Source organism: Primulina tabacum, chromosome 15 (assembly GCF_025594145.1).
Source record: "Primulina tabacum isolate GXHZ01 chromosome 15, ASM2559414v2, whole genome shotgun sequence".
Taxonomy (NCBI): Eukaryota; Viridiplantae; Streptophyta; class Magnoliopsida; order Lamiales; family Gesneriaceae; genus Primulina; species Primulina tabacum.
In genome coordinates this window covers 545,142-569,174 of record NC_134564.1, presented here as the reverse complement: position 1 = coordinate 569,174, position 24,033 = coordinate 545,142, and the positions used below count along the sequence as shown (strand labels likewise).

The 24,033-nt window shown below is 36.4% G+C and overlaps 1 protein-coding gene and 1 pseudogene across 2 annotated transcripts; one reads left to right on the top strand and one right to left on the bottom strand.

Moving 5' to 3' along the window:
- The first annotated feature begins 8,427 nt into the window (after positions 1 to 8,427).
- Positions 8,428 to 13,807, top strand: LOC142526933 (uncharacterized). 2 transcript variants are annotated; one of them, XM_075631608.1, is made up of 10 exons: positions 8,428 to 8,700; positions 9,285 to 9,352; positions 9,440 to 9,517; positions 9,860 to 9,972; positions 10,083 to 10,148; positions 11,038 to 11,139; positions 11,220 to 11,775; positions 12,275 to 12,480; positions 12,781 to 12,944; positions 13,454 to 13,807. In XM_075631608.1, exons 1-10 carry the CDS (start codon positions 8,582 to 8,584, stop codon positions 13,587 to 13,589), a joined length of 1,608 nt encoding a protein of 535 aa, XP_075487723.1. In that variant the 5' UTR covers positions 8,428 to 8,581; the 3' UTR covers positions 13,590 to 13,807. The 2 variants fall into 2 exon arrangements, with proteins under 2 accessions (XP_075487723.1, XP_075487724.1); XM_075631609.1 differs by lacking the exon at positions 9,285 to 9,352 and having other exon boundaries at positions 8,437 to 8,700.
- Positions 13,808 to 14,100: 293 nt separating this feature from the next.
- LOC142526562 (NADP-dependent malic enzyme-like) lies at positions 14,101 to 23,387 on the bottom strand (annotated as a pseudogene).
- Between the last annotated feature and the right edge of the window lie 646 nt (positions 23,388 to 24,033).

Sequence of the window (24,033 nt, the reverse complement as noted above, 5' to 3'; positions counted from 1 at the left end):
GTTGTTCACCTCCTGCACGAATATCAAGAGTCACCTGTCATTCCCTCTGAACTCGAATATTCGTTTTTAATATTTTTTTATTTGCATTAATTTAGGGGGAATATTATTGACTGATATTTACGTACCTTGTCTAAAACAGAAGGAGATGTGTCTTTTCGATAAAAAAATGTGTCTACTGGTTTTTATCAAGATGGTTGATATATTTCAGTACTTTATGATTCCAGTAGATATTATCATAAAACGACAAATCCTCTTTTGATTTTCTTTAGTAACCGTTTTGGGCAGCCCGCTCTTTTCATTGAACTTTTAAATTTTCAAAATAATTGGCTTATCTGACTCTCACTGCTTCAACTTTTGTAAACTCAACCGTAAACATGTTGACACGTGTCCTTATGTTTTCACTGACGGCTGTACATTTTGTATATTAACCGCCTCTTCTCTCTCATTTCAACTTTTATGATTTCATACTATTGCATACTAGGTACTGCTTTCTCTCGCATTTCTCTACTACAGAATCTACTTCGAATCTATCTTATTTGCAGAAATGGTTGGAGCTTATACTCTCAACGCTTACCAAGTTAACTTTGCATCATTTTTGACCATCAAGGATGAGAATCTTGTTAAGATGTTCAAGGTCATTGAGAAATCTGGTCTTAGAAGATTTCTGGAAGCACCTGCCATCATCTACAAGACTGCGCTCCTGGACTTTTATGCTAAAGCAACTGTTGAGGATGTGAAGATCATTTACTCACATGGAGATGCATCAATAACCATTGATGCTGCACTTCTGGGGTCAACTTTCTTCCTTCCATTACCAGGTGCTTTTGATGTTTCGACTATTTCTAAGGAGGACATGTCCATTGCCCTTACCACATTCTCAGCTTCTGGAGAGGAACTCTCTCCCTCTTGCTTCAAGAAGCTTCTGAAGTTGGAGTACCAAGTACTCGCGGACATTGTGGCAAAGGCGCTTTTGGTCAAGGCTGGTACTTTTGATAAGATGACCAAAGAAAAAGTTCAAGTGATGATAGCCATCATTTCTGAAGCCAAAGTGGATTGGAGTCGTTTTCTTTTCAAAGTAATGAAGGATATGATTGTGAGGAGAGGAACTGGTTTTGCTGTTCAGATCAGCTTGATGTTAAAGAATGCTGGTTTTCCTCTGACTTCTGAACAAGATGGTTCATTTGTCACAATGGCCGATGATGATAATGTACTTGCTTTAAGACCGAAGCCAACTGTGGCTGAATTTGTCGCCTTGAAGAAGGATATTGGCGATGCTCAAATCGAGGCTCAAGCTCCTCAGAAGAAAATCAAGAGGAAGAAAAACCATTTCGGAAGAGTCTGCTGCTCCAACCCAGGCCTCACTCCCAGCGACCCCCAGCAAAAAGAAACCCAGAACCACCATTCGCCTCAAGAAAACAGCAGTCATTGCTGACCTTGACACTGTCCCTTTGAGACAAGTCTTCCCAGAAGCTACCTCATCTATACCAGGATCTGTCCCCTCCTCAAAACCAGCAGCCATCCCCACTGCCACCACTTCTACTTCTTCTCAGACTCTCAGACTCGCTTCTGGAGTTTTTATTAGAGAAGCTCCTGCATGGTCTTCTGCTTTTAGACATGTGCTGCCTGCATCATCATCAGATAAATGCAAGGGAAAACTCGTTGAAGAATCACAACCTCTTGGTGCCAAGTCACTTATTCTTACTGCTATTGATCTTTACTTGGAAGAAATTGAAAAATCTGTCAGTGAAGACATGACTTTCTTTGACGATTGGCTTAAGGTTAGAGTTTTCCACCCAATCACATACTTGAGATCACCAGGTGTCTACGCAAAAATGGTGAAGAATGAAAAGAAGGTCTTTGCTGCTGCTAAGACTAACAATGTGATTGAGACCATCAACAGAAGGAGTTACATTCTTGATAAGCTAAAATGTTAAAAGCTGGATTCTGTTTTGAAGACCTTGAAGTCAAATTTTGATGCCGTGAATCCTAGTGCTGTTCAGGATCAGAATGTGATTCAAATTTTGACTGATCGTCTGCGATTGATCAATGAGCAACTTCTTGCTCAAGAACAGGCCTTTGGAGAGCCGTTGCAGTACCAAGTAGGTGATGTTCTAGACTTTCTCAAGATTAAGCCAGTTGAGGAAAGGACCACAACTCCTTCAAAAGCTAAGGTCTCCAGTACTCATGCATCCCCGACATTGCCTACCAAATCTTCATCTCTGATTTATGTTCATGAGTTGGCATCAGTTGATGAAGTTATTCAATCAATTGTTCTCTCTGCTGCTGCACCAGAAGCACCTCAGGTTGCTGAAGTGGCAATTCCAGAAGATATCCAAGAAGCTCAACCAGCAGACCAGACTATGGAAGAATCAGATGCTGTTCAGTCCTTATCACTCCCAAACTTGGAGAGATTTTCTGCTGTCCATCAAGCAGAAATGGAAGCTCGATTGAATGATCTATCTGAATCTAATCTAGTTGTTGAACCTCTGGAAACCACTGACAGAGTTGTTGTTTTGCCCCAACCAGAAGATAGAGCAGAACCTGAACCTTCTACTGCTCCTGAAGGAACTTATGCTGAACTGTCTGCAGAACCGTCTACTGTTCCACCAGAAGATGCCCCTTCTACTGCTTTGATTATCTATCCTACTGATTATCCTACTCACATCGCTCATCTTGCAGAGATCAGACAACATATGCTCGAAAGAAATCCATCGCCGGAAGAGCAATTTGATCTTGAATTTCAGATAGATATTCTGCAAAGAAATCTGAACTATCTCTCGGAGATAGCCAAACAATTGTCCTTTGAACATGCTGGTGAAGTTAGTGCCACCAAATACTGGAGGACATCATGCAAAATCTTCCTTCAGAAATCAAGATCCTCATAATGAGGAAACAATGTTCAGAGATATCGGCACTGATGATTAAACTCTTTTGAACTTGTTTGTTTAAATTTACTTATCAATTATCTTGTTATATTTGCTATCTGATTTTTGATATAACTGTTGTTCTTCATCGTTACTAACATCTAGGTTTTAGCATCACCACAAAGGGAGAAATTGTTAGACTTAATTGAATTGTGGTGACGAGAGTCAAAACAGTAGGCCGTAATAACTAAATCAGAAGACAACATAAATAGCAGAAGCCTTCGTTTCACTTTAACAGAAGCACTACTTTTTGAAGTACTTATCGGCTTATAAAAGCAGAAACAGAACTCGGCTTAGAAAAACATAAGCATAACTTATCAGAACTTAAAGTCTTTTGATTGATCGTTACATTCTTAAATGTTACCGTTACTTTACATAGTATTAGTATTAATTGCACCATTAATGCTGTACAAAGATATTTAATACACCTTACTAGTTTTAGTATGAAACAAAGACTGATTACTTTGAAGCTTTTTGCAGGACCATTTTTAGGTGATAACGCTGATTCTACTCAGAAGTCACAGAAGCCGTTTTTACTTATAGACGTTGGATTCATAGGTTTCTATATATAAAGGTCAATCCTTTATAGAAAAGTGGGTTATTATCATTATCAACGCAACGATTATTCCAACGCTAGTTTGAGCTATCATCAACTACTATTTATCTTCAAACACAACATACAGAAAAGCAGCACATGCTTTATAGTAGATTTCTGATCTTTTGAGATCATTTTGTGCCGTTGTTTCTTCACCTCTTCACAAGCGATTCAAGTTTTATACGTCTTGTTGAATCTGGGAAAGAGTCTTTTCCAGAACTCTGTTATATTCACTTTACAGTGTTGTTAAGCTAAGAGTTTCAGTAGGCTAAGGGTAAGTTCTACTGCAGTGGGTGTGTACAAAAGTTGTACTGTAAAAACCAAAATCTTTTAGTGATACCTTCTGGAAACAGAAGAAGGGGAGACGTAGAAGATTTCATCTTCAAACTTCCAGAACCAACCACTGTCTATTGCCTACTGTTTTATTGTTTTCACCCTCATATCATCATATCGTTTCCGCACTTATTATTGTGATCTGCTGAATATTTATTCAAACAAGATAAGTTACAATCTCTAACAGGATTCTAGTATCCTTTGCAAAAATGTCCAATAAAGGAACGATTTTATTCACCCCTCCTCTAAACTCAATATCGATCCCCAACACATTACTTTTTCTATCTTCAAATGTATTAATTTATTTATTGTTATGTACAAAGTATACTAATAATTTGGTTCAATGGATCACATATAATATTCGTGCTTAGAAAAATTTTGATATATATTTAAAAACCAAGAGATGATAGAATTAAATAAAAAATTGAGAAAATGTAAACACTAAAGTGTATGAATTTTCACTTTGTGCAGTGATAAAATAAGGTGAGTCAATTAATTATACCAAGTGATATACTTATATATATGTGTTTCATTCATTTTAGCCCTTATTATATTATTTCTATTAACTCACTTCGCCATTCATTTTGTACTTCACTAACTTTGCAGTGTAGCTCTTTCAAACATTAGTTTTTGACTTTTTTTAGTAAATAATAGTATCCACTCTTACCAACTTCAATCTTTATAAGTCGATATTAGTAATTTTTAGGTAATAGGCAATTATTTAGTTTTATTTTCGGTCTTTTGTTTAATTGTGTAATTTTTTTATGTCTTAACTAATTCATTTTTATAATTTTTATTGAATTTTTATAGTCAAGATTAGAAGTTTTGCACACATACAATAAACATATAAAATTAATACATTTTCAAATATTAATATTGAAGTGCCAAATAAATGTATTGAATCATCATTTAAGAACTTTTACAAAAAATATACATCATAATTTAGATTTAAAGATTAACATATTAATAAATAATTGTGATGAATATCTTAATAAATAAATGGTGTTAGTTCAAAAATATTAAATATGATTATTATAAAATAATTTTTGTTAATTAATTAGAAAATTTTCAGCATATGTGCTTAATTAATTAGAATGATTTCAATATAGTATGTTAATAATTGTTTTATTTTATGAGTTAGTGATTTAGTCCTTATGAACATTTTTTTTGAAATTTTTTTCATGTCTTTAGTTCTAGAAACGATGTCTTATGATTTAAAATACTAAATGAAATAAATTATCAAGAAAAAAATTAATCAGAAAATTCAAGAATATGTGGTTACTCAATTAGTTTGATTGACATGTTCTTTAATTTGCTGATTTAAGAAATGTTAAATCTGTTAAATCAGCAACCACTGAGTTTGGCAAGAATTTTTGTAGAATAAAACTCAATTACAATAAATTACTTGATTGTATTTGTAATGAAATATTGTATATTTCGTATATGTTTGATTTATTTTATTTATAAATTGAAATTTTATATATGATGCTATAAGATTTGTTATGTATCTTAACGAATTTATGATTGAAAATCAATAATATTAAATATATATATATATATATATATTCAATATAAACTCGCGCGAGCTCGTTTAGGCACATTTTAAATGAATAGAAAAATTTCAACGCAACTCACTTAAATTTTTTGGCAGTGTGGGCCAAACCGACATACTCAACATAAATTGACGACTCTAATCACAATGATCATTTAACTTGTTTTATTCAAGTAATTTATAAATATAAACCACAACAAATGTTGTATTGTAACTTTTCAAGTTTGCAATCTTGTTATTTTGTGTTACTAATAATCTACTTTAGTGTGCAGAAGCTAGGATCAGTCACGAGCTGTTTACATCGCAAACTGAAGACTCAACTGATTGAACAAACTGAATCAGTCTAACTGTTACGTCAATTGAGCAGTCCGGCTGATTGTCCAGTTGATAGGTGGTTCAGCAAGAGAACCTCAGAAACCTGGCCAGCCGAAGGAGTGTTCAACTGATGAAGAAACCCAGCTGATCAGTACAACTAAGAGAGAGTGAAATCAGTTCAACTGACGAGTCAATTGATTTCACCATCCCAACTGAAGATCAGTTCAGCTGACTAGTTCGAAGCATCAGTAAGAATCTTTCAGTTTTAGATCAAGACAAGCTATTTCTTGTGGATTCCTGCTATACCCAAAGGTACAAAGTAATTGTCCAGTCAAAGGTCAATAATGGACGTTGCATCAGAAAATTAAAGACAAACGTTTCAGAAGGGCAGTCGAAAAGTCGAGACACAAAGTCCAAGAAACGAATTCAAAATGCAACGGATACAATAAATGAGTCTCACTGTACGATCTAACTTCACGCCTATAAATAGAAGATGAAGATCAGTGAAGATAGAGTGAGCTACAATGCAAATACCAAAGAGAGTGTAGTAAAAGAACAAGGCACGCTTATTTGCTCATCAGCTTTCAAGAAGCAATCAGCCCAGAGGGATACCAAAGACATATCAGCTTAGTTTAGAAGCTTATCTCCCTCAGTGTGTGAGAACATCCTTGTTCAGTTCTCACACACAAACACTCTCACCACCACTCAAATACAGTCTTGCATAAAGACATTAAACTTGTGTATGTAGTCTTTGACACATAAACATTAAAGAAGTGTTGGCTGGAAGGTGCTGCCTTCAGTCGTAGCTAGGAGTTCAATTTAGGCAGTAGTGTAAGTCCTAGCTGAGTGTGTTTGTACAAGTAGTTGTATAAATCAAAGTCTTTTAGTGGATCCTACTCGTGGAGGTAGAAGAGGTGACGTAGGAGCAGTTGAAGTCTCCGAATATCCATGAACACATCTTGTGTATTTAACTGATTAACTGCTGTTTTCAAACTGTTTGGATCAGTTAGAGTATCTGTCACTTCAGTTGTCACCATAACTGAACTGATGAATGCAAAAACTAATATATCCATTTTCAGTTATTCAGTTTACATGAGTTAAAATATTTTCTAATATAACAGTCTTCTTCACGAAGGATTACTTCGAGTTTCTTCCGCTTGGTTTTAAACCAAACTCGATTTAATTCATCGGTGTTAACATTCTTAGAACACGAGCTATTGTAGCTCATTGGAGAATATAGTGTTCGAAATGCCTTCAAAGATACTAGCACACTCGTTCCTTCATGTTGGTTGCAAAAAACTTTTATCTAAACATATAAATTCTAGCAAATAGTCACATATAAAAAGATTTAAAATTTTAATTTTTTTAAAAATATATATATCACAATAATTTTTTTGACCATATTTTGCTAAAGTAATTTATAAACATAAACATAAAAATTTTAAAAAAATAAAAAACAAATTAAATATCGAAAATCAAAACACATGATATAGTTGATACATTTCTTAATGTATAATTTAACACAAAAGATCATATGAGACAGTTTCACGGATCAATTTTATGAAACATATATCTTATTTTGTTCACATAAGAGAAAATATTATTTTTTATGTTAAAAGTATTATTTTTTATTTTAAATATGAGCAGAGTTGACCAGTATCAGGAATAAAGATCAGTGAAAAGCTCTTAGAAGAGACATGTTCTTAATTTAAACATATAATTTCTAGTTAATAGGTACAAGTAGATTAAAGAGAGTATAAAAAAATAAACTCTAAAAAAATGACATATCACAATGATTTTTTATCATGTTTTATTCTAGTAATTTATAAATATAAACAAAAAACTGTTGATTGCAAATTTTTTTAACCACTCAATTTCTAGCCAACGTTACAAAGAAAGAGATTACATATTAGAAAACTGTAACTCTAAAAAATCATATAAAATAAAAAATTATAATCTCTAAACAAGTACATGTCACAATGATCTTTTACCATGTTTATTCAAGTACTTTATAAATGTAAACCCAAAAAAATTAAGGTTTTTTAGCTTTCAAATTTTAATTTTTTATTTATTTTTTGTTGTTTCAAAGTTTGACGCATAAAAAAGGTGCAAAAAAATAGTGAAGTGGAGCTTGGAACTTGAAAATTACTCCATGATACTCAAAGAATTTTTTATTTTATATTGATATGATATATTTTTATCGTGATGTTTCCAGGTTTTCTTTTCTTTTGTTGATTAATTAATAGTTTAGACAATTATTATTAGACTGTCAAATTTTGTATTTAAACTGATGAAACATAATTATCATATTTGAGTTAAAGTTTTGTTATTATGTTTTTAAATTATAATAGTTTAGAAAATTAATTAATGTTTCGGGTTGGTCAAGTTGGTTCGGGTTCATGTATAGAGTTTTCGGGTTCCAGTCAGGTCCGGCTGAAAATATTTTTGTAATACTTTTATTTCAACCCGATCCGAATGACATCCATGGTCCTAACTCTTCACTCCAAATTAAGCGCCGTGTTCTTGCACGATCTGGAATATGTAATAGTGGACCAATTCATGGCGCAAAGCTTTGTGCCATTTCAATTGTGAGACTTCCTTTACTAAACGGACTTGGGCGGCCAAATATTTTTGGAACGATATTAAATTTAAATTAATTAAAAACAATTTAATTGAAAAAATAATAAATAGTTAATTAATTAAATTAGACACGTTTGCTTTCTGCTGCCAAATATTTGACACGCAAACGAACCGGGCGGAAACCCATCCCTTTTCGGCGCTAAATCTCTCCCGAATGCTTTTCCTGCTGTGATACATGTTGGAAATCAATTGAAAAATCGTGCAATTTCGGATAATTGATCGATGGAGGAAGATTTGATACCAGAGAGTGAGAGGTTACAAATTGAGCAAATTCGCGAGCTGGAATCGGAGGAGTTGGAAATCGAGGAAGTCGACAATGAGGATTTGTCTGACGAGGATATGTAAATGTCTAGTTCATTTTCAGATTCATTTTCCAGAATTTTTTTTCTTTCACAGTTTTAATTTTCACGTTTGTGTACGTACTGTTTTACTTTTTAGTGTTTGGTTTCTGGAAATTGACGTGTGGCTTGCATTATATGAATGCCTTTCTATCACGTTTGATTTGATTTAGGGCTTTTGGATGCAATTACATAGATTGTGAGTTCGATCGCTGGTTCATTATTGATTTTATCCTCTAAGAATTTGCTTAACATGTGATGCTAGATGTAATGGTGATCCCGACAGATTGTGTAGGTTTGCTGTTTCTTTTTGCACGCATGCAAGCGCATGGGATACTTTGGTTCGCCGATAGTTCGTGTTGCCTTTTTGTGCTTGTGCCTATTTAATTGCTATGTGAATTACAAATTAGAGAGATGGACCAGTCAGAATGTAGGATATTCATTAGTAATTCTGTTACATGTTTGGAATTATCTCGAAAATTTTCAAAGTTTATTGACACTCCGTGTACTGGGAAATGCTACGTGTATTATTATATTTTGTCCATTTTATTTTCTGTTAATTTGATCATTTTATCTCGGGTTTGTAGTCACCGTGGTGCTGCTGCATCCAACACTTATGACACCTCCTTAGTTGCATTGCATTCATACCTTGGTGGTAGGCATCTTCGTGTGAATTATCTTTTTTCCCCTACATATGTTTCAATCAAACATGAGATTCGATTGTTTTGTGCATGTGTATCAGAGGTTGATGACACTCATAACAGAATGGCATTTTTGGATGGTGGCGCTGTGCTGACGCTTCCGCTGTTCTATCTAGAAGGTACTTACCTAAAAACGTTGAGGTTGAATGACATCACCACTAACATTTTCTTATTTTGTAAGTCAACTTGAATTTTCTTCTGTTTTGGTTCAAGCATCCAAGAAAATTTTAGTGTTTGCACAATTTTTTTATCCATTTGCATCGATAATGTCTTTCTATATCATTTATCATGGATGATGTCCTCCATTCAATCGAAGTCGATATTTATTTATGTTCTTGTTATAAATGCCATTAAAATTAATGAGATTATCACAAGGGATGTTGCATAAGGTAGGATCAAAGATGGACATCGGATCTATTTTTTTTTTAGCTTCTGTATCTCTTGTTTTCAACTTCTTGCAGGTATTGTTTTATTCCCTGAGGCGACACTTCCTCTTCGAGTGATATTTCCTAATTTTATAACTGGAGTTGAACGAGCAATGAGACAAGCTGATGCTCCTTATACTATTGGTGTGGTATGTGAATCTTTCCTAATTCCTACCCATTTTACTTCCTTTTCATGTGTCATTACTTTATTTTAGCTGTTTTTTTCTTGTGTTGTATTGATATTGGCGATATATTTCAGGTTCGCGTTTATCGAGATTCAAATAGTGACAGGATAAGATTTTCAACTACTGGCACAACTGCTGAGGTTAGCAGAATTCCTTTAACAGCTGGGTATTTTCGCTGCAGGAAATAGTTGATTTTTCTGCTTTTAATGTCCAAGATTCTCTTGCTCTTTTCTGGACCAGATTCATTATGCTACTGCCAATGCATTTTTGTAGTATCAAGCGTTAAAATAAAAAATGTAATCTAATATTATCAGGAGATGCAGCCATAATATGAATGACTTATTGCATAGTATATTGTTTGTTATTACTTATTTCATGATTATTGGAATTTCTTTTAAGCATACAAATTTTATAGACAACATACCATATGTACAACTCTACTAAACATAATTTTTTTTATCACAACATACCATTTGTACGACACTGCCGACCACCGGACAATGGCCGATGTGGTCGCCCTCTCCTTCATTCATCTTTTTTGTCCTCCCGCCTCTCCTTTTCTTCCATCCATTTTTTCTTATACTCTTCCCGATAAGGGATTTTAGCAGCTGACAAGACTAGATCCAACTAACATCTATCGGAAGGAACATAACAGAAAATATGATTGCCCTCTCTCTTCTCCCCACTCTTTTGTACCTCAACCCCTCCCCCACGTGGCTTCCCTACCTTCCTCCTAGAATACACATATTGGATCATGCGCCTCTGTTTGTTCATGCTCACAGTGTTCTCAATGCCTACATCAGAAACAAAGGGTATAGACTATGGCCCCTTGTTACCTGGAATCACTTGAGTATGTTACTTCAAAAAAATTCGTTTTATGAGGGTAATCTTAAGGAGTCAGGTTTCTGTAAGTTGAGAAATCTCTGTTGAGTTCTACTACAAATGAACAATTAACTCCTTTCGTCAACTTTAAATTTTATATAGAACATTTAGTTCTAGAATAATTCAGTTCCTTACAACTTATCGCAGATTCGGCAACATCGGCGGCTGGAAGACGGTTCAGTAAACGTGGTTGCCCGCGGCCAGCAGCGTTTTCGTCTGAAGCGCCGCTTGATTGATGCAGAGGGAGCAGTAAGTTCTTTTAAATTTTCAAGCTAGAGTTCATGTTTTTGTACAGTTCATTTTATCATTGTCTAACTGCTTTGAAATAGCCATGTGGAGAGGTTCAGATAATTAGGGAAGATCTGCCACTAAGAACACCACAGGAAGTCGTTGGCAAGCTGGCTCCATTGAGAAACTTGCAAACTAGTAGTATCTGGAGCACACCATCTTTAAAGGATTCTCAGCTTAATCACCGCAGCTGTGAGGAGGGAAAAGATTCTGATGCAATGTCAGAGGGGAGTTTTGAAAGTGAACTTTCATCAGCAGAAAAAAGTTTGCACCAATCTGCTCTAGCCTCTTGTTGCCCTAATGTAAATGATGAGTCAATGAGCAGTGATGAGGAGAACTTTGTCCAGCATTCAGAATTTCATCCTGAATTGTCAGGATTGAATATCTATTTGAGGTCGATTCATTCAGAACACAACAAACAGAACTTACATGCTAGTTCTAATGTTGGAAAAAGGACCTTCTCAGGTGTGCAACATCACTACAGGGCAAAATGGGACAAGCGCTCCGTAGCCCTGCTTCGGAATGTTCCTGGAGCATTTTGGCCCAGTTGGGTTTACAACATGTTCGATTCTTATTCTCTTGCTAGAAAGGCAGCTGGTAAGGGGACTTTCCTTTGCATGTTTGAGAGAATATCAACATCTGCACTATACGTTAATTGAGACCACCTTACGTTAACTTTTTGGTATACGAAATGTATAATGCCCATAATACGCTTCATAGTTTTAATACGTCTATTTTTCTTTGTTTTTTCTGAAAGAAAAACCTCTAATTCAAACACCTTATTATCTATTTTATCTATTTGTATCCCTTGTTAAGCAGAGACTTCTATACTGATTGCTTGGGTATACAGGATGTCAAACCCAGATGTCTAACTACTAGTTTATATTATGCATCACTTCATTAAGTATAGGAAATGAAGTATGGAACTTTTGCAAGTTCGGCAACATCTCATGTTTTATCCTTTATTTTAAATGTCCTTTAAGTTCACATGACCTTAGTTTATGTTTTCTTTTTTAATTTGGCACAAATTGCTTTTACAAAATGAAGGTGCATGAACTGAAAACTTGTAAGTGATTCAATATATGTAATGTTGCAGATAGGTGGAAACAAGTTGTTAAATCACCAAGCATGGAGGGGCTTGTAATGAAACCAGATCTTCTTTCATTTCACATTGCTAGTAAAATTCCAATATCTGAATCTAAGAGGCAAGAGCTTTTGGAAATTGATGGTACTTCTTATAGATTGCGAAGGGAAATTAAGTTACTTGAAAGTTTTGATAAAATTCAGTGCAAATTTTGCCAGGTAATGTAGCATGTCATTACAGATTATTCATATATGCCTCGTGCTCCCATTTTTTTCGTTCATTGGATGCTTCTATGTCCTCTTGGGATATAACTCATAAATAGGTGTCCACTTTCTAAAGTTGTTTGTTACTAAATATTTTTGTAACAGGTCAAGGAACTGTGCATCATATTACAATCTCTATAAACATTTAAATATGAATGTGTTACCATGGATGAATGTATATGTTATAGTATTCGTGTACCTTTGTGTCTTTGTTGAATTGATGATCACATTTTGCTTACCTTGTTTCTTTCATAGACGTTGATTGGAAGGCGAAGTGATATGTTAATCATGTCTAGTGATGGGCCTCTTAGTGCCTATGCTAATCCACATGGTTTTGTGCACGAGGTAATGACTCTCTTCAAAACAAATGGAGTAGGAGTTGCAGGGCCTCCAGTGAAAGAGTTCAGCTGGTTTCCCGGGTATATTCTCTTCTTTCGATGGCTTCCTATGTCTCCTAATTAAAGATCCTGGTCTAAATTTGCTTATACTGGCATGGTATGTCATTGCCATCTGAGCCAATATATTTTGTAATGAGGCACCGCAAATCAGATATACACTCAGTCGTTTATTTATGGCAATAATATTTTATTGTTCAATGTTGGCGTTACTGCCTGGTCCTTGATGAGTTGTGAGAACCACTACATGCCAAACTACCTTTGTATGACCTGTTTCTAGCATATATCGTATTTGTGACTTGATTTCACCAAAATTTAACAGGCAATCTGTTTAAGATTTAGCCAGTAAGAGTTGACAAGAAGAAAATCTTGAATAAAAGAAGCTTATTGCTTTGTTTTCCAACGTGTTACTGTTTCCCTTGGTATCAATGTCACGACGGGCACAATTAAATACTTTATACATTCTGAATCTTGGTTTGTTCTTCATCTGTCAAATGATGTGAGTTTGATATTTTGGGCACGTATTGATGCAGGTATGCATGGTCGATGGCTGAATGCACCACATGTGGAACTCACATGGGTTGGCACTTTTCAGCCACGAGGAAGAAAATGAGGCCACGGTCATTTTGGGGAATAAGAAGCTCGCAGATTTTGGATGATACGAACTAAAACAATGTTAACTATCTTTTGAGGACTTTGGTTCGCTGGTTTTTCATGTAGATTGTTTGTTGTTAGTCTGTGGAAAAAAGAGAGCTTTGATAAAAAAAAAAATTGACGGCTGTTGTTAAAGTTGCTTGGGATGTTTTGCAAATATAGAATCAAATAATCAGAATCTGTAACTAAGCCACCTCCAGGTTTTAGTATTTTGTGAAAGTTCTCTTTTTTTTTTTATCTCTTGCAGGTTCAGAAATTTGGATAAGGGATGCCGTTTATCGCGGGATAAACACACCATTTAAAAAAAGACTAAATATTGAAAATTAGAGGAGCAAAACGCATCTTTTTCTTTTAAAAAAAAAGAAATTCATTGAATTAATTATACAAATCGTGAGCGTTATTGCTTCATCTTGATTTATTTGGACTCGTGATGCTTGATGTCATTATGATTCGTAGTACTCTCTAGCATCTCAAGGAAAGCAAGAAAACCGAAATAGAAAGGAGAACAAAAATTATGGGGCAGACCATAATTTGCCATTTGCCCAAACGGGTGAATTTCAAATTCCGAAATCTCGTACAGCATCTTCCATCGACAAATTCAAGAACCCTGATTTCGTTGCAAACAATATTGCTTGACAAACGTACAAAGAAATAAAACCTAAACAATAAAGTGGCAAAAATCTCGAAGAAACAAGTACAACCTTAAATCCAATAAAAGAAGAAAAGAGAGAACATTCCAAGACAAAGTGAAAACATTTGTAACATCAAACCACGTGTTGATTATGTAGTTCGGTAAGCGATAGCTACGATACACCAGAGTATGCATAGAACTCTCGGCGTACTTGACAAGATCCTTGGGGCGTGGGAGCCTGGAAGCCCAACCCGCATGGTCAGAAGAAATTATATCAAGCTAATGTAACTTATTGTTAGCAATGTCAGTAGCACTCGAAACGGAAAAGGAAACCATTTAAATTCATTCTAAATAATTCATCGACTATGATAAAATCTTATGAATTTGTCCGTGAGAACTTACCAAGTTCATATGCCTTTGCCGCAACTTCAGCTGCAATGTGGGCAGAAATCTTTCTAATATTTGTGAATGGTGGATATATCAGTCCCTTGGCATAGTTCTCTTCTGTCACTTGAGCTGCCAAAGTTTCCGCTGCAGCGAAAAGTTACAATAGAATTGGAAGTCGTCCCTATAAATTGTAGAATTATAATGCATTTTAAAGGCTCTGTGAATACTCACAGGCTACCAAGAGCAGATCATCATGTACATACACTGTACCAGACATGATCAAACCCAAACCGAATCCAGGAAATTTATAAGCATTATTTGCCTATGAAGATAAGTGCTGGTGTTAGAATAGAGAATGAAGCAATAAAAAATAGTGCTTCTTTATGTGGATATAAACCTGACCAGGCACGAATACTTTCCCATTGTACTCCACCGGATCAAACGGACATCCACTGGCGAAGATGGCACGTCGCTGCAAGTGATATTGTACTATGAAAACTTGCCAAGGTTTTGGCATGAGTGCATTGGAGTTGAGGCGGGCTTGAGAAGTAGTATTCTTGAGTTTGACTACTTGAGGTGACTCAAACAAGCAATCTATTGAGAGCCAAGGTCATTCAGATATTCAGTTTACTCACATTTTTTATTTTTAATTTCTTTATTTATGAAAGAAGTAATAATTTAATCATCTTAAAATAAAGTAGAAAATAAACAAATAACTACAGATCGAGTTTGAGTAGCTCAATGGGCATTCGAACACGAATTTTATGTTTTTGAGATCGCAAGAACAGCTTGGCTCTTTTACACCCCTAGTTTATAGAATTTCAAGGAAAAAAGATCCATTTACCTCACTCCAAGCATAAGCTTCTTCAGCAGTACACTCTGATTGTGCAGTTGGGTTTGAGAGAGCAAGAATCAGAGGTTTCTATATAAAAAAAATAGACTAAGATTAAAAAATAAAAAGTAACCTCATTTAAAGAAGCCATGGTCTCTATGACTTCCTTTGTAAACGTTCTTCCAACACCCGAAGTTCCAATCAGAACTGTTGGTTTTATTGCCTGAATTAGTAGATACATTAGATATCGAGCAAAATAATTATCATGGAGATCTTAGCGATACAAAGGGCTCAATTCAAGACACGGTCTTCCCACTTTAACTGCATCCAAAAGTTCTTTAACTGGTTCATGATCATGAGCCCATGGTTTCTTGAAATGCTGAAGGGACTCGAGACGCGAACTAACAACTAATCCCTGTTGTCGAAAATATAAAGTTTAATGATAGTAAACAAATTTATGTGGTACGTAATAAGAAAACAAAAGGGATGATGTCTTAAAGACGATCATTTTGTACCTTAGAGTCCACAAGCCAGATTTTCTTCCTCGTCTCTTCGACTGGAGCATTTGTCTGCAGCCATGAGTCGAAAAATCAAGAAGCATAATTTAGCATGCACATTATTCAACAGCGAGGACAAAAAATAAACCATACCCTTTTGGATATCTCAAGGGTGATAAGTTCAGCTATACCTGTCCCAGCCTTTAAGAAGCCAAAAATAGAAGTTAGATCAAAGGATAAATTGTACCATATTCAAAGTTTATTTCAAATTTTCTAGGTAGCCCATTCATGCAAATATTGTAAGAGAATTCACAAAACATAGGATGTAGAAAATATATATAAATTATATAATCAAGCAGGGGGAATGGGAATTCAAGAATAAAGTAAATGTAACCTCTGTTGGGATATCAGAGAAATAAACGAGGTAACATCGCAGCGGAACATCATAAGTGATATCAACAATGAATAAGATGAACACCAGTATTTATAGTGGTTCACCCCAAGATTGGGCTACGTCCACTCTAAAACTCTCAAGGAGATCACTTCATATATTAATGACAAAGAAGACAAGAGAATTGAGAATACAAAGTATTTCACTCAGAACACTCTGATTTTAACACTCACTTTCTCTCCACTAATCCTATTCCTTCCAAGGATAAACACTCCTTAAGAAATCTCACATTAAATCATATGTCTCACTTCCACACTTATGATTGTAGATGAGAGGATTTTGTGTTTTGGTGTGTTTATGAAATGAAGAATGGATTGGTATTTATAGGTGAAGTTTAGGGAAGAAAACAAAATTAAAACAACATGGCTTACCTCATAATTTTTGACTAATCAACACATGTGTTTATAATTCAAAAATGGTGTTCTTTGAATTCAAATTTAGGTGGTTTTGAATTAAAAGATTGCTTGCTTGATTACATAGCAATTCTCCCCCTCAAGCCCATTTTGTGAATTCGATTAAACCTGCAACAGCTCTATAGTATTCCAACTTCCATTTCGGCAATGTCTTGGTCATCATATAAGATCCATTTTCATCAGTGTGAATCTTTTCAAGCTTTAACAATTTCTTATCCAATACATCTCGTATCCAATGATAGTGAACATCAATATGCTTTGATCTTGAATGCATTGAAGGATTCTTTCCAAGATGAATTGCACTCTGACTGTCACAGAACAATTTGTATTGATCTTGCACAAAACTTAATTCATCCAAAAACCCTTTCATCCATAACATTTCCTTGCATGCCTCAGTTGCTGCAATGAACTCCGCTTCAGTGGTTGATAATGCTACACACTTTTGCAACTTCGACTGCCATGACACAGCTTCCCCTGCAAATGTAATCAGGTATCCTGATGTAGATTTTCGGGAGTCAACATCTCCTGCCATATCTGCATCTGTGTAGCCTACAAGCTCAAGTTTGGATCCCTCAAAACTCAATCTATGTTTAGAGGTTCCCCGTAGATATCTGAATATCCATTTTACTGCAGCCCAATGTTCCTTTCCCGGTTTTGAAAGGAATCTACTCACTACACCTACTGAATGAGCTAAATCCGTCCGAGTACATACCATGGCATACATCAGACTTCCAACAGCTGAAGCATATGGAACACCTTTCATTTCTTCTTCCTCATCCTCTACTCTGTTTTGAGTTCAACTTGAAGTGGTTAGCAAGAGGACATCCAACTGCTTTGGCCTGGTCCATGTTGAATCTCTGAAGTACCTTTTCAATATACTTTTCCTGCGACAACCAGGTCTTCTTGGCATACCTGTCTCGATGAATTTCCATGCCAATAATTCTTTTTGTTGGCCCCAAGTATTTCATAGAAAAAGTCTTGCTTAGTTGCTTTTTTAGGCCTTTGATTTCAGAAGCATCTTTGCCAACAATCAACACGTCATCACATAGAGCAGAAGCACCATCAAATCATCATCAGAGGTATATTTGACAAACACACAATGGTCTGCAGTGGTTTTCTTGAATCCCTGTTGAGTTATCACTGATTCAAACTTTTTGTACCACTGTCTTGGTGTTTGTTTGAGACCGTACAAACTCTTCTTTAATCTGCACATGAGATCCTCTTTCCCCTTCTCTGCAAAGCCCTCTGGTTGCTCCATGTAGATTTCTTCCTCCAAATCCCCATGAAGGAATGCGGTCTTGACATCCATTTGTTCCACCTCCAGATCGAACTCTGCTGCTAACCCTAGCACAATCCGGATGGATGTCATCTTCACCACAGGTGAAAATATTTCATCAAAGTCGACCCCATGTTTCTGTCCGAAACCTTTGACGACAATCCTAGCTTTGAATCTTGGTTGACTACTGTGTTCTTCGTGCTTCAATCTGAACACCCACTTATTATTCAAAGCTTTCTTGCCTTTCGGCAACTTCACCAACTCAAACGTCTCATTATCATGCAATGATTGCATTTCTTCTTGCATAGCCTCCATCCACTTATCCTTGTGTTCACCGGTAATAGCTTCCTCGAAGCTCTCTGGTTCTCCCCCGTCAGTTAGCATGATATATTCATTGGTGGAATATCTGGTTGAGGGTCGCACTTCTCTTCCAGAACATGTGGTCATTGTATCACGAGAACTTTCTGCTGGTGGTTCACTGTGAACACGGATATCATCATCCTCATGATCGTTCTGCAATTCTTCATTTTCAACCGGTTGTGGATTTACCGTTGAAGGCCACCACTCCAGATCATGTTCAGATCCAGAATTCTCCTTTTCCGCAGTCTCCAAGAATTCATTCTCCTGAAATATGGCATCATGACTTCTTATAGGCTTTTTGAGATCTGTATTATAAAACTTGTAACCAAGTTGATCCTCGCCATAGCCTATAAATATGCACTTTCTTGTTTTGACATCCAACTTCTGTCTTTCATCCTTTGGTATATGAACATAAGCAACACAGCCAAATACCCGCAAATGATTATAGGAAACTTCTTTGCCTTGCCACACCTGCTCCGGGACATCATAATTGAGAGGAACACAAGGTGAGCGATTCAATATATATGCAGCAGCAACCACGGCCTCACCCCAAAATTCTTTTGTCAACTTTGCATGTGAGAGCATGCTTCTGACTCTTTCTGCCGAAGTTCTATTCATCCTCTCAGTTAATCCATTGAGTTGTGGTGTCTTTGGTGGTGTTGTTTGATGTATGATTCCGTTCTTTTTGCATATCTCATCAAAGGTTCCAATGTATTCTCCTCCATTATCTGTTCAAATACATTTGAGTTTAATGCATGTTTTCTGTTCAACCAAGTTTAGAAAATTGTTGAACGTTTCCGCAACTTGGTCCTTGGTTTTGAGTGTCCACACCCAAATTTTCCGAGAATGATCATCGATAAAAGTTACCCAGTACCTCGCTCCTCCGAGCGACAATGGCGTCGGACCACATAGATCTGAGTGCACCAGATCTAGAATTTTATCGGCTCTGCTAGGAGGTGAACTTTTGAATGATATTCTATTTTGTTTTCCGGCTAAGCAGTTTGTGCATTGTTTCATATGAACCTGCTTTATACCGGGTAGAACTTGCTTGCTCACAAGGCGTGTAAGATTCTTTTCACTTATGTGACCAAGACGTCGGTGCCACAACTCTGTTGAGTTTTCTTCACCTGCGTAGTTCACTCCTTCAGAATGATTTTCCTGAACTACATATAGCTTTGACATCTTTAATCGCTTTGCCACCACAAGTGATCCTCTTGAAATCTTACATACCCCATTGCGGAAGGTTGTACAGAAACCTTCTTCATCGAGTCTTTCGACCGATATCAGACTCAGGAGCATCTCGGGCACATGCCTGACGTCTTTCAGGATCAGTGTAGAGCCATCCACGGTAGTCAAGCTCACATCTCCTTTTCCCACGACTCTGGATAAGTCGTTATTCCCCATCTTCACCACACCAAAGTCCCCTTGTGTGTAGGATGTAAAGCATTCTTTTCGAGATGTGACGTGGACTGTTGCTCCACTATCGATCACCCAACTAGTTACTTGAGTTGCCAAATTTACGGACTCCTGCTCTAGCTCGTGAACAACATTGAATTCATCAATGACGTTTGTTTGCTCATCATCGGTTTCATGTTTGTCTTTCGGTTTTCCGCAGTATTTTTTAATATGTTCGTTTTCTCCACAGCGATAACACTTTACGTTGGCATATCTCCCCGAGGACTTGCTTCTTCTTGGCTTCTGATTTGTGTTTTTCTTGATCTTGCTTCTACCCCTTGACTCAGCAGCCAAAAAATCTGACTGTGAGGCAGAGGAACCTTGAGATCTCCGCCTCATCTCTTCATTCAAGATGCCACTCTTGATGAAGTCCATACTCACGACTCCTCCTGGTGCTGTGTTCGTGAGTGATACTTTTAGAGTCTCCCAAGACTCTGGCAATGAAGCTAACACAATCAGAGATATGACCTCGTCATCAAGTTTTATGCTCATACTTGATAACTGCTCCACGAATCCTTGAATCTCGTTCAGATGACCTGCGACCAGAGTTCTTTTTTGTATCGAACCTGGACAAGCTTGCTCAAATAGAATAATTTGTTGTTGCCACTTTTGGAGGCATATAGTGTCTCCAACTTCGTCCAAAGTGTACGAGCATGTGTCTTGTTACAAATATGATTGTACACGTTGTCAACGACAAATTGTCGGATGTACCCACAGACTTGCTCGTGCTCGAAGTTCCATTCGGCATCTGATTTATCATCTGGTTTAGACTCGTTGAACACCGGTAGGTGCATCTTGGTGACGAATAAAAGATCTTTCATCTTACTTTTCCAAAGTTGATAATTAGAGCCATTAAGACTAATCATCTTGCTTGTGTGTACCTCCATCTTTTGTGAGTTCTACCAACGAATTAATCGTCAAAGCCTGAACACAAAAGAACCACTTCCCTAATACTGTCTAGAAAACCTTTTCTGATGTGGAAGTTCAGACTAAGCTGCAATCACAGAGCATACGAGGACTTTCTATAGTATTTGAGAATCTAGCTCTGATACCAGTTGTTGGGATATCAGGGAAATAAATGAGGTAACATCGTAGCGGAACATCATAAGTGATATCAACAATGAATAAGATGAAGAATGGATGGGTATTTATAGGTGAAGTTTAGGGAAGAAAACAAAATTAAAACATCATGGCTTACCTCATAATATTTTACTAATCAACACATGTGTTTATAATTCAAAAATGGTGTTCTTTGAATTCAAATTTAGGTGGCTTTGAATTCAAAGATTGCTTGCTTGATTACATAGCAACCTCTCCAGCTCCTTGGAATAAGAAAGTATGATCAGCTAAAGTTCCACCAACAAGTTTCAGAGCTGCGACAAGCCTCGCAAGAACTGCAGAAGCTGTACCCTGAGATGCCATAACTAAATTATTGTATATTCTTGACAAAGAGGGTAACATTTAAAATCAAACAGAAACATCAGAAGATCACTTTTACCTGGACATCATCATTAAACACGAGATGAGTCGTTCGGTATTTGGCAAGTAGCTCAAAGGCATTATGGTTTGCAAAATCTTCGAACTGACAAAATTATGAAAATTTGGACCAAATAAGAACCCGAATATCGATAATTGAAATGTGGCAAAAGATCATGCCCCACCTGTATCAAGACCTTCTCACCATAATTTTGCTTGATTGCTGACATGAACTCATCTAGGAGGTCTGCGTACTCCTGAAAGCAAATTGGAAGATATATCATTACCTTAAACATGCGAAAAACGAAAACTTAAAAATGTAAAATTATGTATTCTTATTTTCCAAACAGAAATTTTTACATGATAAAAGGAATTATTTAGACCTGACCGGTAGCTCTATTTTTCCTCGGACCAATGTAGAATTCATCTTCCAGCAATTTCTTGTTATTTGTGCCAACATCAATGGTAATAGGCAGACATTGTCAGGGGAGCACACGAAATTATCAGAGCAAGATAACTATATAAAGCTTGAGCTAAAAAATAGCAGATTTATTAAGCTATTCTATTAAAGCTTGAGCTAAAAGTGAGAGTTGCGCTTACTACTGAGGGACAGACTCCTCCAATTGCAATATACAGAGCTAGCTTTCCTACCGGAATTCCCATACCCTGCAACAATTTCGAACATTTTCTTTTTGTAATTCCACAGGAAGTATATGCTTCAGCTTCTAAGAAAGTATAAGAATATTTTATGTCACCTGGCAGCCAAGATCTCCAAGTCCTAAAATACGCTCTCCATCAGTTACAACAATAACTTGAATCGACTTTTTTGGCCAGTTTTTCAACACTTCAAGAATCTTCCCCCTGGAGAAGTTGGATCATCGAGTTATCAAAATAAATCACAGAGAAAAGTTCTCTATGGGGTAACATTAACTGAAAAGAAAGCGCACAAGGTAGTACTTTTCTTTTAAGCTGATAAGAGACCCTGGGGACGCCTGAATATGCTACCATACTTCTGGCAGGCCTCACCGACTGTTGGAGTATAGACAACGGGTAGAAGTTCTTCAACATGATCAATAAGAAGCTTGTAAAACAGCTTTTCATTTCTCTCCTGCATGTTTAGGAAATGAAATCACACACATCTTTCAGATTTTTTTTTGAATAAAAGATCAGATATCTTTCCCAATTCTAATAGGATTTTAAAATGATTCGTCACGTTACGATTCTATTCTATTCATTTTCCATGTCCAAACGCTCGGTTTTAACTTAAATAGAATGTATGCATTAATGGATTACTGTTTCGCACCTGGAGATCCATCATGGCCATATATCGCTGCAATGGAACTTTACAATCACGTAGATTCTTCATCAACCGCTTCTCCTGATCACCCAAATAGGGAAAAGTAATTACAAGCAAACCAGGAGAAAAGTGTGATGACTAAAATGAGATAATAATCACAAGACATTACCTGAAGCTCTTGAGAAAACAGTGCTGCAGGCAAAAGACCTGTCAGGTAATGTGACTCTCTTTCCTTTTCAGTGAAAGCAATCCCTTTGTTGTGATGTGGATCGCGCAATAATGTAGTTCCACTGAAGATACATGTGACATAATTCAGATAAGCAACTGAAGGGAAGAAGACCATTTAATAGAAAAACAGATATGATGATGAAATATCCAGCCTGACATACATGATACATAATATGCACCCAAGGAATAATTCTTGCCTTGGCTTGGAATGGATTAAAAGCATCACGTGATGGGATATTGATATAAATCAAGACTGACATTGATAATTCAAGAATTTTGAAGAATGTGATGACCTGGCTACCGTGACAGTCAATGGGGTGACAAGCTGATCCTCCGACGCCCTATCCTCGCAATACACATCCTCAACACCTCCTCCGACCCCGGTTTTGTTCAATAAATCAAGCACCGATTCTCCGTCCATTTCCTTGAATGTGCTCTCGGTTCTTGTCTCCAACACTTGAAGAAATCCAAATGCCAACGAAATGAGCTGGTTTAAGTGTACCCGATCGGCTGAATGATGAGAGCATAATGGAATGTCTCTATAAAATGTATAGAGAGAGAGAGAGCCGGAGATTTCCGCCTTCTTGCAACAGTAAAAGTTGGTATTTGGAGGTTGACAAATGTGTCATTTCTTATGAATTTGGTGAATAATTAATGATAATAATAATAATAATAATAATACTCATTAATAAGTTTTTTGACCACCCAAAGTCCATTGAGTAGGTCTCTTGTGAGACGGTCTCACGAATCTTTATCTGTGAGACGAGTCAATCTTATCGATATTCACGATAAAAAGAAATATTTTTTCATGGATGACTCAAATAAGAGATCCGTCTCACAAAATACGACTCGTGAGATCGTCTCACACAAGTTTTGTTCAAGTCCATTTTCGTAAACAAAAATCGATCTACTAATTTAAGTGTGCGTGGCTAGCATCCTAATTATTAGCAGTATCACGAATCTTTATTCGTGATACTTGTCACGCCCCGAGACTCGGGATTGACATCGGCGTTGTTTAACAATCACACAATCGAAACAACAAGCCTTTCGTAGCACAGTATAAACCGAACCCGTTTATATATCATAATTTCCATGAAATAAACATTGTCTTTACAAAACCGAAATCTCAAAAAGACGACAGAGTTAATGCGGAAAC